The 17,260-nt window shown below is 30.8% G+C and overlaps 1 protein-coding gene across 2 annotated transcripts; it reads left to right on the top strand.

The window, feature by feature from the left end:
• Positions 1–1,378: 1,378 nt before the first annotated feature.
• Positions 1,379–5,089, top strand: LOC116022991. 2 transcript variants are annotated; one of them, XM_031263920.1, is made up of 3 exons: positions 1,379–2,048; positions 3,811–3,885; positions 4,005–5,089. In XM_031263920.1, exons 1-3 carry the CDS (start codon positions 1,606–1,608, stop codon positions 4,606–4,608), a joined length of 1,122 nt encoding a protein of 373 aa, XP_031119780.1. In that variant the 5' UTR covers positions 1,379–1,605; the 3' UTR covers positions 4,609–5,089. The 2 variants fall into 2 exon arrangements, with proteins under 2 accessions (XP_031119780.1, XP_031119781.1); XM_031263921.1 differs by lacking the exon at positions 3,811–3,885 and having other exon boundaries at positions 1,380–2,048.
• The last annotated feature ends 12,171 nt before the right edge of the window (positions 5,090–17,260 follow it).

The raw sequence follows: 17,260 nt of genomic DNA, 5'->3' as shown, positions 1-17,260 counted from the left end.
GAGAGAGAAGAGTGAGGAGCATCTGCAAAAATGGAATTTTTTTGCAGTTAAATGGGACCCACTGAAACAATGAACAACTGCATCATACCGCGTGAATGGCACATACTGCGGACGCGTGCATGTCAGGCGCGCCTGACTTTCTGGTTTTCTTTTTATTTTTTATTTTTAAAAATTTATTTATGATTTTTTTCCCTCTCTCCCCACTTTCTCTTTCCTAATCACACTTACAAAAACTCCTCAATAACCTTGAAATAACCCATTGATAAGGATGCTCTAACATTACTATTCTAACAAATATATGACATCAGTGGAGGCAACTGTTGACTCGTTGTGCTTCAGTAGGTTGAGAAAATAGCTATGAACAGATACTACATTGCAACAGAGTCAGTAGTACTCAAATATATGACATCATTGCGCTATGGACAGTTAAATATATTAAGATTTTTTTTTTGAAAAAATGCAATTTTAGTCTCTCAATTGTTCATTGCTAGCAATTTCAGTCCCAAACTTTTTACCATAATAATATATACCCATACCCTTAACTCTTCAAAAAAGTTACATTTTTAACATCTAGAGCAACAAAACCATTAAACTCTATTAAAATTTTACTTAGTACATGAATATTTTAAATTTATTATCTTTGTTTTTTTATAACATTGTCAGATTTGGTATTTCATATGCAAAATAGAGTTTTGACAACATCCTTTGCTAAATTTTTCCTTTTCAATTGTGACACATCGTCCTTATTTTTTCTACACGACAAATGAAATATCGAGAGTAAAGAAGATTATAATTAAAAAGAAACATTAAAAAATATTAAAATACGTATGTACTAAGTAAAATGTTAATAGAGTTTAATAGTTTTATTGCTCCAGATGTTAAAATTACAATGTTTATGAATAGTTAGGGGTATACATTACACTAGTAAAAAGTTAGGGACTAAAATCACTAGTAAGGTACAATCAAGGGACTAAAATCATATTTTTCTTCTTTAAAAAAAAAAAACTTAAGTGATTCTAATCTCGTCAAATTAATCCTAACCCCGACAAGACAAGCTCTTAAAACCATTATGGAGATGCTAATAACCTTGTGGTCTAGTAGCACCCGATATCCCGGTTAACATCCACGTGGGTTCGAGCCTCAGTGGAGGCTCTTTGTGCGTCAGTAGTACTCAATTCACCAATTACATAATACATAAATACAATTTTATGGAATCATATGTAGTACATTGTCTAGAATTCTCTTTATAATTTATTTATAATATAAAAATAAAATTGTTTTAATTTGTTCGAGTGAAATAAAAATAAAAAAAATTAAAAGAAAAAAAAACCATTAACCCGGCCCATAAATTTATCAATCTTTGCCGCTAGACAGTATAGACCTATCTCCAAGGAGGCAGAAGCAGACCTGCACTTCTCCTACTCCCTCTCTTCTTCTCAGACTTGTAACTTCTCCCAAACCGACTAAAACCTCCCCCTTCTGATTTTAGGGTTTTTGTTTATCATTTTTGCTTAGCTTCATCCAATTTATATACACATTGCAGAAACGATTGATTCTTTGAATTTGATCTTCACTTCCCAAAACGATCTACCAGAGATCGACGACATGAACTCGGATTTTGAAATGGCGGAATTGATGCATCGTCAGAAGCCGGCGAAGAAGAAATTCATGGCGGAAAACGCTTCGTCTCCGTCGTTATCTTCTTACTTCCCGGTAAACTCAAGCCATACTCTTCTCCAGCAAGCGAATCCCTTCCCTTTCACCCAACCGTTCTTCCAGGAACACCATTTCGTACCGCCCTTCTTCGACCCGGTTCGCGAGCACAGCAACAGTAGTAATCTGCTGCTTCCTTTGAGCTTCAAGCTTGGGTCGTCCGGTGACGAGATCGGCCAGAGAAACAAGGCGCTGGGCTGCGCCCGCGCCGGAGACGACGATACTCCGTTACATCGCAATTGCCACGGCGGCGGCGGCGGCGGTGGTTCGCCGGATGATGCGATGATTCAGTGTTGGGAAAACCAAGAAGATTCCGCGCTTAAGCAACGTTTCTGGTAAGCTTATGTGCACTAACTCTCATGTTATTGTTGTCTCGTTTATCCCCACCCTCGCACATGTGTACTTAATAATACATTTTAATAATAATAATAATAATAATAATAATATTTTATGGTATGTTAACAATTCTTAATTTTTTTTATTAATAATGAGTTTTTAGTAAAAAATATATATATATAATCTATTTAATCTAATCTTTACATTGTGACGTGACAAAATGTCATTTGTCAGATGAAAGGACAGTCTTTTTGAATATAATTGTGTCACAATATTAAAAGTAGAAAGTAAATTAAGAAATGTACCGTTATCATGTTTAACATTTAAAAAAAAAAATACATCCAACAAAAAAGACTGGATGTGATTCAAAATTCCTAATAATAAGGGTGTGTCCGGAAATTATTTTTTGGATTTCTACCTTGACTGATTTTTGACGAAATCATATTAGTTTTCGCTGGATTCTGGCGGAAATTAGTATGGGCGGAAAGGTTTCCGACAACAAAAATTAATACTGCTTTTTATTTTTTTTTATTTTTAAATAACATTTTGTTTGTTATTTGGAAAATAAAAAAGTTGGACAAAACATAATTGTTGACTTGTTGTCAATTTTTTTTAGTTAACAACAATTAAATTTTAAATGTACAATTTATAAAAAAAATTGAAATGTACAAAAAATTGACTTGACTTGATGGACCAAACCTTAACTTTCTTGTGAATATTCGTGGGTTCAAATATGGGCAACAACACTTTATTTTGTTTTCAACAAAATTTAAATGTACAATTCTTCTTATTTTCCAGTAAAAATAACTAAAAACACAAATACAGTCTTTTGGAATGCCGCACCCAAACACACAAATGAAAATATTTTTTAAAAAATAACTTATTTTTTAAAAATTATTGTCCTTGTTTCCAAACATACCCTAAGTTACTCTTGACATGTTTGGTTCAAATACGGGGATGAGAATTGAAATTGTCATTTAGTATAAAACATTGAATCAAAATCAAAATAAAAAAATAATGTAAAAAAGTATTGTTTATTCTGTCTTATCTTATTATATTCTTATATCTCTCGTTCAAGTTGCTAAAATTGATTTAAGTTATTTATAATTTTATTTTTTGCAATGCATGCTTAGTTAAGTATGGGTAGATATCATTTATATATTTAAAAAGCATGCATATGAAAAATTCTGTTAATTATACAAAATTAAATTTAAAAGTTATAAGAAAATAAGCAAAATAGGAAGAATTATTATATTTTGAAAAATGAATAGTAAACATGACAAATGATTTAAATAAAAGGGAGAGTAGTACAAAAATAATGTTATTAAAAAAATCAAATATTGAATAATGAAATTCGGAAGGACAAGAATATAATGGTGATAGATTTAGGGAAAATTGTACTTTTCGTCGCAAATTGTAGAATTCGCCCAAGTGTTGGTCATACTCATATTTTGTTCCTAAATTATTATTGACGTTGTATCTTTCGTCTCTTTACTAAAAAATATTAGGGATGAAATTTCCAATTTTAATATAACTCAGGAATGAAAAGTGAGCACGAAAGGACGAAAAGTGTAACGCCAATGATAACTTGGTACGAAAATTTTCCCTAGAAATTGTATTAAACTTAAACTTTTTTTTTTTTTTCATTCTAACATTCAAAAGTGGGATTTAACTATGGAGTTAGTTTTTCTTTTAAAAAAAACTATGGAATTAGTTTTTGTTTTTAATTTTTTTTTGTTTGTTTTGGTTTTTTCATACTAGCGGTGTTTTGAACTCTGGATCATTTTTAAGAGATGAGAGTGCACGACCATTCATGTCAATCAAGCTGATTACAGAGTGAAATTTAACTATTAAAAATAGATATACATATAACTATATAAGACAACTTTTGAATAGATTGAGTTGATATATAGTGTATATAATGGTTCAGTTTTTGTATGGAATTGAACTTGCAGGAAGCCCCTGAGTACAGAATTTCCAAATGGGAATGAGAAGGAATGCCCCAAAGAGAATGATGATGAGGAAAATAGGAAAGAAGAAGAGATGAGTCGCCATGAAACTGAAGAGAAGAACAAATTTAGCTTCTTTGATGGGGAGCTAGAAGCCATATATCGACAGGCAGACATTGCAGAGACTGCTCAAACGGCGTCTGGCTCAGCCCTCACCGCCGAGAACTTCCCCGCTAGTGCTAGTCTCCATTCCCAAATCCCAGATAACAACGCAGCGAAGGGAAGAAAGGAAAGGAAGAAGAGAAAGTTGAAGAAGAAGAATGTGAATGATGAGTATAGGTCAATGGGAGAATTGTTTGAGAGTTTGGTGAAGAGAGTGATGGATCACCAAGAAGAGCTTCACAGCAGGTTTCTGGAGACAATGGAGAGGCTGGAACGCGAAAGGGTGGGGAGGGAAGAAGCTTGGAGGAAGCAAGAAGTGATGAATCTGGAACGCGAAGCTAACGATAGAGCCAACCAGAAAGCCTTGGCTTCATCTAGAGAAGCTGCCATTCTTTCCTACTTGGAGAAAATCACTGGCCAAAAGATCACCCTTCCTAGTTCCACCTAAACACCCTTCATTATCAACTCACTAAACCAAAAGAAAAGAAAAGTGGGTAAATGTGACCATAAATATAATATGTGCAGTCCAACTATCAGCTTAGACTTTTAGTTGAGATGTAGCACATGCTTTAGTTGTAGCATCAAGAAAATGGACAGAAACCTTAGCTCACCCAAATTAAAGTTGGTATGTATCTACTAATCGATCAAAGCATTATATATATATTGTTGGGTGGAATACAGTAGAAGAGTTGGTGCATGCATGGAGAGCCGTCCGATCCCCAAGCAACGTTGATTCAGTAGCAAGTTAGTAATGGGTTAGATGGAGATGATCAGATGACAGAAATCTGGCATGCAGGTTAGATTAAGTATATATATGCATGTCAGGTAGATTAATAATGTACGTTACTCAACCCGAATGTTGTCGCGATATAATGAAATCAGACATCATATGCTTGATGTATGGGTTCATTACATTAACATTTGATTGATCAGCCTTTAGATTAATAAAACTATACAACATATATAGATTATCTTGTACCGGAAAACGTCACTGTAAATGTTATTTTATCAATAGGGTCAATATCTACTAATAAATCTAATCTAATACCTAAAAACATACTCCGTAATAAATGTGAATGAAGATTATACCTTTTATTATGTTCGATCCATTTTCCATTACGTTTTTAATACATTATGCTATAAAAGTTGTACTATACAATATTTTGGACAAACATACCCCTACCATCATAACTTCCGTTATCTTTTCATTATTGTTACCATACACATGCATCTACTATATATTTTCTTATCTTCTTCAATAATATATATATATATATATATATATATATATATATATATATATATATATATATTGAAGTTATATATATGTTAGTTATTTCCTAAAATATAAATATCAAATTTATAAAAATGTTTTACATTATTATTATTATTTACAATAATTTAAACATCTAAAATCTAAATAAATCAAATATTTTAATATAAAGTACTAATATTGGGCACATATTTTTTGCGCATCGTGCATACTAGTAATAATAAATATAATAAAAGACAATAATATTAGATATAATGGAAATACAAATTGTGTTAGTGTAATAGATTGCATTAATAACTTGTACTTTAGACTCTCTTTCTTATACTAATACAAAAAAATATTTCAATATTATCCCTTATCATTTAAGTAGGCCTGACAATTCGTGTATACGGGTTCGTTAACGGGTCAACACAATAAGGCTAAACACGGACACGACACGTTAAGGTTAACGGGTTCAAATTTTTAACACGAACATGAACACGAATTGTTAACGGGTTAAGCGGGTTGACACGATAGACACGTTTTGTTAACATGTTTCAATTCGGTTCGTTTTGACACGATATGACACGAAACTGGTTTAAACCCGCTAAACCTATTAATATATTTAAAAAAACTAAAATTTAAAGTTAAGTTATATAAAAAAGAAATAAAATCTACAATTCAATCCATCAAACAAACTAAAAAAATATTCAATTTATAACATTCATACAATGATAAAATAACATCCAAAACTCATAATTAAAGAAGTTCATACTAGTTTTTAGAATAAAATTGAAAATAATAAAAATTCAAATTTCATATTGTTGAACATCAATAATTGGTGTAGGATCTTGGCCTAATTTAATAAATATTCATCCTTAGTTCTTAGCGTGTTCTAAACGGGTTTGTTTAAACGGGTTCGTGTAAACGGGTTAACACGATAATGTTAACAGGTTAAACGGGTTCTTAATAGGTTTACGGGTTGACCTGTTAAGACACGAAACATAACGGGTTCTTAATGGGTCAACCCATTAACGACCCGGGACACATTAAAGCTAAACACTAACCCGTTATTTTCGTGTCGTGTTAACAGATCGAGTCAATAATTGCCAGGTCTACTTTTAAGTTTTTCCTTAACACCATTAAATCTAAGTATCTAATGGCTAAGTTATAATTAATTGTAATTAAAACTATGTTAATGTAATTGGTTAAATTAATAACTTATACATTAAACTTTTTTTTTTTTTGTACATTTACAAATACCTTTTAATTTTACAATTTTCTTCTTAGTTTTGTCAACACCATTACTATTTAAGGATTTTTTGTTTATTATTATTATTATTATTATTATTATTATTATTTATCTTTTAGGGTATTGTTTAAATTTATTTTCTAATTGGTTTCTCGCATAAAATCCAAAATCTTCTGTAACCTAACTCGAAGATACCCGATGACGCGTTAAACACTATTTCAATATTTCATTGTTGGATGAGCACTAAATGTTGCTAGCAATTTTATCGTGGATACAATATCAAGCCTAATGCGATTATGGAACTTTTGGTCCTAAATTGGTGCTACAACAGCAATGAAGTAATAGAATTTTGGTCCCAAAATATCCTTATTATACTTTTCGAGTCTGTTCATTATCTGCTTCTAGAGATTGAAACCAATAATGTGATAAGTAAATGATACTTATCCATCTAAAACATCTTCAAGATGTTTCTCAATGTGGCTAACTGGTGTGTAAAACTCCATCGAGGAGAAGTTCGATATTCAGGTCGAGACAATACTTGGGTTTTCCAAGTCTTTCATTTCAAACTCTGTCCTAGTCATGAGCTAATATCATCAAATTGTTTATGTATTTCAACGATGTTCATACCATCAACACATATTTAGATAATAAAAAGATAACTCCATCAACAACTCTGATCTATAATGAGCACATGACACATATTATTTCATGTTCCTTCTTCATGAGGAATTACAGCCAATTGCTTACTACCTCAAGTCAAGTATAGCCTTTGCAATTCAACAATAAATATATTACAATTTTCATTTCTTTTCACATTTCGAAAATTACAAATTCATTAGGAATTTTTCCAAATAAACATTAGCCTCTAATGACCCATAATTATGCGGTCATGACGTTCGTCAGCTGCATATCTAAATTTATTATTCTGCCAATGATATTATGTAGCGAAACTTAATGCCATCTATCGTGAGAGAGTGTATTTCGTTATAGTCAATTTTGGGTCACTACATGTTATTCTCATTTATCACACCACCTTCTTATTCCCATTTCTCTTTCGTACAAACACCCATTTGTAACATACAGGGTTAACACTCAATGGTGTACGGGTTGAGCTACATTCAACAGTGAGCTAAGCTATATATACCTTAATTACTCCCTTATACATTAAGCAGTCATAGCACTATTGGTGTCTAACTTTGGATCCAGATTATCATATAACGAGAGCAATTTGTAAAGACAATTGTGTTGTCGACAACTATAATATTTTCATCATTAATTGTTGAATATTTGGTGAATAAATCGATACATAATATATATATACACACGAAATAAATATAAGCAGAATAGGAATTTATTTTATAAAAAGTAATCCCACCACAATTAGAAAGGGATATATTTACAAAAAATAATCCCACCACACTTGATACGAAACCAAGAACAATATATAAATTAAATATATAAGAACGATAAAGGGTTTCAGAAGCCTGAGGCTTAAACCCAACAGAGGAGAAAGAGAAGGAAAGACTCAAGTCGTGTGTAACACACTTTTCTTAAAATTGATTCGCTACCTCCAGGGGATGCTAGAAGGGTTGTATTATCAGTCTCCCAAGATAAAATGGAGCACTCAAACATTTAAAATTGATTTGCTACCTCCAGGGGATACTAGAAGGGTTGTACTATCAGTCTCCCAAGATAAAATGGAGCACTCAAACATAAGGTCTGACGAACGGGAACACCAAGTTGAGCACTCCGGACAATTTACAATAATAATAATAATAATAATAATAATAATAATAATAATAATAGTAGTAGTAGTAGTAGTAGGCCGAGCTTGGCATATATAAGCCTGACTTGTTTAGCTTAATAGGCTTTTAAAATTGGTTCGAGTCTGGTCTTTTTACTAAACGAGCTAGGCCTAACTAGGTTTTAATTAGGCCCGAACATAGGCCCCTACAAGGGGTTTGGCCTATTCCCACCCCTACCTGCAGTGGCGTGTAAAATTACAGCAAAACAACTTTATTTTTTCTCCTCATTTTTCCTCTTCAGCTTCCCTATTTGCCACTCTAAAAACCATCCATAAACATTAACTTTTGGAGATGCTTATACATATATATATATATATATATATATATATATATATAGGGTTGCACTCTCGTGCGAACTCTCGCCCAGGTAGGAAATGAGAACGTTCCACAGCCGTCCACGTGTCCAGATCAACGAATCAGATGCAATTTTAAAAAAAATGACGCGGTGGCATTTTCGTAAATAACTGGAACTTTGGTGCACCTAGTTTCACTTGCAAGTGCACCTAGTTTCACTTAAAAGTGCACCTAGTTTCACTTACAAGTGCACCTATTTTCGCACCTATTTTTACTTACAAGTGCAAGTAATTTACCTTATTAATATTCATGCACCTATTTTCGACTTACAAATGTAAGTAATTTACCTTGTTAATATTCATGCACCTGGGTGCAAACTAGGTGCACCTAGTTATAACATAGGTTGCACTTAGTTATAACATAGGTTGCACCTAGTTACAACATTAAGTGCACTTAGTATTGATGCTCACTGTACAATTCACTTGCACCTGTAATACATTTTACTTGCACTTGTGCAAGTAATTTACTGTGTTAACATTCATGCACTTGGTTGCAACCTATGTGCACCTAGTTGTAGCAATAGGTGCACCTAGTTATAACATTAGGTGCACTTAGTATTGATGCTCATTGTACAATTTACTTGCACTTGTAATACATTTTACTTGCACGTGTGCACCTATTTTCACTTACAGGTGCAAGTAATTTACGTTGTTAACATTTATGCACCTGGGTGCACCTATGTTCACCTAGTTATAACATTACGTGCACCTAGTTATAACGTTATGTGCAACTACATTCCGGACACGTGGCGCGCTGTGATTCGTCCGCAGTTCTCTCCTGGGCGGCCAGTACGCACCTGAACGCGATCCTATATATATATATATATATATATAATTTAGTTTCCGTGCGGTGGGGTGTTTCCCGTGCAGTTGTGCGGTGGTTTTAGGTGCGTAATTTTTTTCTTAAGATGTGTAATTTGTAATTTTGTATGCTTAAGGTGCGTGAGTGTTGAAGCTTAAGGTGAGTGAACCTAAAACTTAAGGTGCGTGGTTTGTGTACTTAAGGTGCGTAGTGCATTCTCAACTGAAGGTGTACCATTTAAAAACTTTAGGTGCGTGGTTTGTGTTCTTAGCTTAAGGTGCGTGGTTTGTGTACTTGAGGTGCGCCATTTTAATTGTTAAGGTGAAGTGAATACAACACAACTACACGGAAAGATATACCTGCACCTGAACCATTCCCTATATATATATACACACACACACATAATCATGTGAAAATCATGCGCAAGTAAGAACCTGTTGACAAATTCAAACCATTCATCATAAATATAACCCGCTCATTTTAAAATTTTGTAATATTTATGAAAATGACCACGCTCATTTTATATACTTAATTTTTCATCCATCAGATTTTGCAAATCAATGATTTAGATTTGTTCACAAGTTCTCACATGGGGAGTGGTTCTCATATGATTAGGATTACATATATATAATCCAAAGCCAAGAACATTGGAGAGCTGTCGTAGGCTCCCAAATTATAACTTTAAACACGTAGTAGTGAGAGTAAGGATCGATCCCACGAGGAGTAACTAGTTTGATTTATGAGTTCAAATTAAAGAGGGGGGCCGTTTGGTATGAAATTAACATTCAAAATAAGTAAATAAATAAATAAATAAATAAATAAGAATAGAAAAGATGATAATCAAGCCAAAGTTTACTAATGAAATCAATTGAACCTTCAATACTTGGTCTAAGAAAAAATTCACCACCGGATTTTAGTAACTGATCATAGATTCAAGGTTAGTTCATAACAATTGAGCATTCGTTGTGGAATTAATTTCCGATTTTCCTTAGTCATAGGTAATCAAACACAAGCGGTATCAACTACCCCTAACTACCAAATAACACAAGACAAGCACTTATATTTAATTTGATAGCAGTATTAAAATGAGAAAATCAACGAAACCAAATAACATAAACACATGCGGTTATGTTTAATTCATATTAATATTCATGCTAGGACTAAATTAATACTAACGCCATATTAATAAATCCCAGTTGCTACACAGATTAGAAAACCAATTGAACGAACCGTTAACTAATTTAGCAATAAACTGTTCAAGAAATTAAACTAGTAGGCCTCCTAGCAATTAACCGGAACAGTCATATAAAATAAAACACAGGAAATATCACAGTACAAATTGATCCAGGGTTCATGTAATCTTGACCAAGTTTAGAGAATTAGCCTCGCAGGGCCATGAACCAGAAAATAATAATAGAAAAATAAAAATTTGTAAACTAGAGAAACTATCAAATTATGCACCGCTAGTCTGATTCCTCAACAATAAGAACTCACTACTATTTATACACCCCTAATCCCAACATAAATTCTTAAATTGGGGAAAATAATTAATCTGAAAATTAATATGAACCTCTCAAAAATATACCCAAATGATGGAAATTATCTTTGCCATCCGTTTCCCCCGTTGACCGACGATATCTTCTCCAGAATTCCGATGAGTCGCGGGTTCCGTTGATGAAGCGATAGAGTCTTCGCATGTTTTCGTACGTCGTGAGCTGCGCAGGGAAGAAAAAATACAAAATAATCTATTTTGTTTATTTAGTAAAGTCATTAGGTTATATACTTTGGGCTTAATTAATTAAACAAATAAGGAATTGGGCTTTGATGTTATGAGCTTATAATAATGCTTAAATCATAACAAAGAATTGGGCTCAAAACTTTTTAAATTATTAACTACATAAAATATTTATTTAACTTATTGATTACTAAACTCTAAAAATAAATAATTATTATATAATAAAAAATAATTAATGCAAAAATATTATAAAGATGTACATAAAATAAAAGTATAAAATATGTCTATCAAACATCAAGAACGAAAGGAGCTGAGGGTGGCATACCACTCATTTGGGATAGACAAAGAAACGACCTTCCTAGTAAAAGCATGTGTAGCTCGATTCGTCGACCTTCTAGATATTATTAATCTATATCTATACTATATATAAAAACAATATCCTCCTCCAAAATTTTCCCGCCCAAACGTAGGGGCATTTTAGTAATATGGTCATTATTATGATAAAATAATATTAATTATAATTGGTTATAATTCGTTATTCGTAATATGGTAATTATTAAGATAGAATTTATTATGATAGAATAATATTAATTATTATTGGCTATTATGGTAATATTATAATTATAATTATAATTATAATTATAATAATTATATTTGGTAATATTACATTATCTACCATATATATAGTAATGTAATAGCATAACATTTTCCAATTCAGAAATAGGTGCAATATTTCAGGTATTGGGTACTCGAAAGTCACCGCCTACATATTTTATGACAAATAAATTTACTTCTGTTTTCCAAGAAATTGTTGATGCATATGGGTGAGTTCATTGGAGGGAATTTTACGTGTAATTTATATTGTAGTGATGAGAACAAAAATACTTCATATTTAGTAATTAGCTTTGTATAGAGAAGCAGTTTTCTTTCAATTGTAACTCCATTAATCTCATTTCTTAGCAGTGGCAGTCAAGCATTATTTTTAGTTGTCTATATTATTTGATTATTACAAACTGTTGTGATAGCAGTCTAGCAACTATAGTGTTACATTAGTTTTATTTATCTGATTATATATTGATTCTACACTCATGCATCATTTTATTTGATTACAAAGTACTTAACGACTGAACTTATTACATATTATTTGGTTTTTAGTAATAATATAAATAAAAAAATTAAGTCAATTAAATATGTGTATATAATAAGAAGAAGAAATCATACGCTATATATCCATATAACTGCAAATCAGTGAATATATAATTATACTAGTTTTATACGCGCATTGCGCGAATGGGTTAATGCCCAATGTTTATATTTAAATAAATATTTGAAAGTATATCAATGCAAGATTATATAGGAGAAGTTTATACATGAGTAATTGAATGTTGAATTTTTTTATTTAAATATCCAACTCAAAGTATATGAATCCAAGATAATATAGAAAATTCATTATAATTATTACTAAAATAAATGTTTGCAACCTAGTAAAATCGATAGTCTAAATATTTGGTTTAAAAATGATAGTCTAAATAAATACTACTTTTAATTTGAATTTTTCTAAGTGTTCTTAATTCTCTTTTGAGTAACATTGTCATTGTCTTCATCTTTACTATTTGTTCTCTTCCTTTTTGTTGGTAGTGTGTTATTTGCAATTCGGATATTGTTGGTAGCATAGATGACAACGTCCTGCAATGAGATTATGATATAGGAGCTATGAACTTTCCTTTAGGTGTTCAGCTTGGGGTTAATTTGGTTAAACCATTATTGTTGAATGAGTTATTGTGGATAAAGAAATCCCTAGTTTAAGAAAAAAGATTAAATTAATTAATAAAAATTTGAAAATTTAAAATATTATGTATTCCAAAGATATTAAAAGGTAGTTTCTCGCTTCAATTTGCTGGGTAATGGGTTATTTGAGTACTTTCATTGTCAACAAATCGCCCAAGTAGTTAATATGATTGGTTTCAAACTATTTTTTTTTATTTTTTTTCATGGTATTAAAGAAATACATATGTATCTTTTTGGTGTAACTACTAATTTATTTAAGAGTCATTTTCATTTTTGGTCCTACTGTTATTGGGGCATTGCCAATTTTAGTCCACTTCATTAATTTTTGCCACAATGCGGCCAGTCTTATTTAATCCTTGCCACTTTTAGTCCACCGTTAAAATTTTCGTGAAATGGTCATCCAAAACAGGGGTATTTTTGGTCTTTTCATGCTTTGGTCATCTCCTTGACCCTTTGCAGTGGTTTTCCTTACACATTTTCATCCAATGAAGAGGTCCAACGAAAGCCATGTGAGCCACATTACAAACCCATGTCTTTCGCCGGACCTCTTCATTGGATGAAAATGTATAAGGAAAGTTACTGCAAAGGGTAAGGAGATGACCAAAGTATGAAAAGACCAAAATACCCCTATTTTGGACGGTTATTTGACAAAAATTTTAACGGTGGACTAAAAGTGGTAAGAAAAAATAAGACTGGCCACAATGTGGCAAAAATTAATGAAGTGGACTAAAATTGGCAATGCCCCAATAACAGTAGGACCAAAAATGAAAATGACTCTTTATTTAATTCAATAAGAGTAAAATAGGGTGATTCCGCTTCAATTTGTTGGTTTATTATTTGAGTACTCTCTTTGTTAACCAATCCCCAAGTAGTTAGTATAATTAGCTTCAAATTATTTTAAAATTTTTTTCATAGTATTAATAAAATACTTGGTAAAAAAATATATAGCATTATTTTGTACTATAACTTTGATATTTAATTACAAGATATTGTAAAAATAAGATAATGGACAATGCAATGAATATCAATTGATAAATTTAAATGTAAAGAATCTTTGCATGAGAGAAAATAAAGACAATATAACTAATGAAATTATTTCTCTTATTTAATTTAATTTTTTGATAATGAATAATTTTTTCAAATAAAGGTATTGTAGACACATATTCTAAATTAAAGAAATACATATGTATCATTTTTTGTTGTAGCTATTAATTAATTTAATTTAATAAGAGTAAAATAGAGTGAGAAACTTAATTATGTCAAATTTGATTGAGATGAGGTTCGAACCTAAGACCTTTCTTATAGAAATTAATGGGTAAGTTAAAAGTTAACGGAATATTAACGGAGAAGAAAATATTTAACGGAAAACTTAACGGATAATCATAAAAGTAATGTTAAATTAGGTAATATCTATTAATAATATTAAGCTAAATTATCTTAACCATCTATTACATTAAATAATTCATCTGAACCATTCATTTGATTAAATAATTTGACCGCCATTTTTTCTACCAATTTTAGACCTAACTCTCTTTGGCTCTTATTAGTATAGTAGATATGTACGTTAGGCAATTAGGAATTATTATAATTATATAATTAGGAAAACTTTATTTATGTATATATTTATGTATATAGTTAATATTTAAATATCTATAAGGAAATTATTATACATTCCTTTTGAATTAGTCTCTTCCACATATAAAATAAAAAGCATTTGATACACCTAGGGGTGGGCAATTCGGTTTGGTTTATCTGATCCGAACCGAAACGATCTGATCTGAACCGATCCGATCCAAACTAGTAATACAAAACCGAACGGTTCAAGATTCTTGTAAACCGAACCGAACCGAATGATTTAGTAAAACCGAACCGATAGCTTGTTCTCTACCTCGTTTAATGCCTATTCTCTCTGATATATGTCTCAAATTTTTTAGATTTCTTTATAGCTTGTTCTCTACTTTGCGCTTTTGTTGTTTGCTGCAATTGTTTTTTTACCTCACAATTAGTACTTAGTAGTATGTTTGAACTTTGAATTGCTATTTTGTTATATAATGTTTAGGTTTTGGATACAGATAATGTGACAGTATGTTCGGAAAGTTAGGAAACGCTAAAATTTGGGGACTTAAACCGAAACGAATTAAATTCGAACCGAAACTGAACCATTTCAAACCGAATCGAAACCGAACCGAATTCTAACGTTAAACCGAATGGTTTAAAATTTAAAAACTGAAAAACCAAAACCGAAACCGAAATCGAAAAAAATCAAACCGAAGCCTGAAACACCCACCCCTAGACACACCTCAACCAATTTATCCCTAGCTTCCCCAATCATTTCTTTCTCCACATCAGTAGGGCTTCTCCACCCTATATCTTCCCCATCATTTTTTTTTTTTTTGCATAGGTAGATTGACGAACCAGAGCCGCCGTGCTGGAATCCCAAACTATATTATTACTAGTTTTATACGCGCATTGCGCGAATGGGTTAATGCCCAATGTTTATATTTAAATAAATATTTGAAAGTATATCAATGCAAGATTATATAGGAGAAGTTTATACATGGGTAATTGAATGTCGAATTTTTTTATTTAAATATCTAACTCAAAGTATATGAATCCAAGATAGTATAGAAAATTCATTATAATTTTTACTAAAATAAATGTTTGCAACCTTGTAAAATCGATAGTCTAAATATTTGGTCTAAAAATGATAGTCTAAATAAATACTACTTTTAATTTGAATTTTTCTAAGTGTTCTTAATTCTCTTTTGAGTAACATTGTCATTGTCTTCATCTTTACTATTTGTTCTCTTCCTTTTTGTTGGTAGTGTGTTATTTGCAATTCGGTTATTGTTGGTAGCATAGATGACAACGTCCTGCAATGACATTATGATATAGGAGTTATAGACTTTCCTTTAGGTGTTCTGCTTGGGGTTCATTTGGTTCAACCATTATTGTTGAATGAGTTATTGTGGATAAAGAAATCCCTAGTTTAAGAAAAAAAAATTAAATTAATTAATAAAAATTTAAAAATTTAAAATATTATGTATTCCAAAGATATTAAATGGTAGTTTCTCGCTTCAATTTGCTGGGTAAGGGATTATTTGAGTACTTTCATTGTCAACAAATCGCCCAAGTAGTTAATATAATTGGTTTTAAACTATTCTTTTTTATTTTTTATGCTATTAAAGAAATACATATGCATCATTTTTTGGTGTAACTACTAATTTATTTAATTCAATAAGAGTAAAATAGAGTGATTCCGCTTCAATTTGTTGGGTTATTATTTGAGTACTCTCTTTGTCAACCAATCCCCAAGTAGTTAATATAATTAGCTTCAAATTATTTTAAAATTTTTTTTTTCATAGTATTAATAAAATACTTGGTAAATAAATATATAACATTATTTTGTACTATAACTTTGATATTTAATTACAAGATATTGTAAAAATAAGATAATGGACAATGTAATGAATATCAATTGATAAATTTGAATGTAAAGAATCTTTGCATGAGAGAAACTAAAGACAATGTAACTAATGAAATTATTTCTCTTATTTAATTTAATTTTTTGATAATGAATAATTTTTTCAAATAAAGGTATTGTAGACACATAATTCTAAAGTAAAGAAATACATATGTATAATTTTTTGTTGTAGTTACTAATTTATTTAATTTAATAAGAGTAAAATAGAGTGAGAAACTTAATTATGTCAAATTTGATTGAGATGAGGTTCGAACTTAAGACCTTTCTTATAGAAATTAATGGGTAAGTTAAAAGTTAACGGAATATTAACGGAGAAGAGAATATTTAACGGAAAACTTAACGGATAATCATAAAAGTAAGGTTAAATTAGGTAATCTCTATTAATAATATTAATCTGAATTATCTTAACCATCTATTTGATTAAATAATTCATCTGAACCATCCATTTGATTAAATAATTTGACCGCCATTTTTTCTACCCATTTTAGGTCTAACTCTCTTTTGCTCTTATTAGTATAGTAGATATTGTATATTTAACATCTTTTTATTTTTTTTCTTTTCTTTAAATTTAAATCATAATATCAAAAATTTTTATATATTGATTGAAAATATAAAAAAAATCATAATGA

This window comes from Ipomoea triloba, chromosome 6, assembly GCF_003576645.1.
Source record: "Ipomoea triloba cultivar NCNSP0323 chromosome 6, ASM357664v1".
In the NCBI taxonomy this organism is placed as follows: domain Eukaryota; kingdom Viridiplantae; phylum Streptophyta; class Magnoliopsida; order Solanales; family Convolvulaceae; genus Ipomoea; species Ipomoea triloba.
The sequence above is the reverse complement of the archived record's forward strand: the minus strand, read 5'-3'. Positions and strand labels throughout refer to the sequence as shown.